At 48.8% G+C, this 611-nt stretch overlaps 1 protein-coding gene across 1 annotated transcript in view; it reads left to right on the top strand.

The window, feature by feature from the left end:
* Positions 1-463: 463 nt before the first annotated feature.
* The window catches only part of LOC106957231 (cell adhesion molecule 1-like), a gene marked incomplete at its 5' end in the record, with an annotated part of 118,906 nt that continues 118,758 nt past the window's right edge, over positions 464-611 (top strand). The window contains one exon of the mRNA XM_015048494.1: positions 464-545. Coding sequence (XP_014903980.1) covers positions 464-545 — 82 coding nt within the window. The remainder of the gene's footprint in view (positions 546-611) is intronic.

Below are 611 nucleotides of genomic sequence, written 5' to 3' on the forward strand. Positions count from 1 at the left end.
TGACACTGTGAGTAGACACCGGCAGTGAGCTGTTATATGATCAGTAAACAAGTAACGCCTGCACACTGAAAATCCCTTCCACTTTAAAGCAAGTTTTCATACATTTTCCCAACCCAGAGGCACCTTTTTAAAAGAGCTAACCTTGAATACTAATGCGGTTTCATATCTTTAATTACACCCTCACCTGTCAGAATGTTCCCTTCTCTCTGTTCGATGCGAGTCGGGCCGGTCGGCACGCCGAACAAAGGAAGCCTGCCTTTTGTCACACGTGAAGCGGCTCATCTGAGCCTGTTTGGCGCAAACCTCTCAAGCATTCCCAGTAATTACCTTCCCATGATTCTTGCTTTGTGATTCTTGTCTTGTCAATACTGCAGCTGAAATCCATAATTTAATATTTTCTCCTCCTCTCCTCTCCCTCTCTTTCTCTCTTTCAGGTGAGTGTCAGTCAACAATGTGGGGATGATTTCATTCAGCTGGGAGCTCCTGCTGTGTTCTTCTGCACCGGCTTTTTTTTCTCGCTCGTCGTTCTGTGGTTCTGCTATCAGGTTTGAATAGATCACCCCCCCCCCCCCCCCCCCCCCACAACCCCCCCCCCTTTCCCCCGCACCCGC

This window comes from Poecilia latipinna, unplaced genomic scaffold, assembly GCF_001443285.1.
Source record: "Poecilia latipinna isolate Pla-1442-1.1 unplaced genomic scaffold, P_latipinna-1.0 Scaffold888, whole genome shotgun sequence".
Classification (NCBI taxonomy): domain Eukaryota; kingdom Metazoa; phylum Chordata; class Actinopteri; order Cyprinodontiformes; family Poeciliidae; genus Poecilia; species Poecilia latipinna.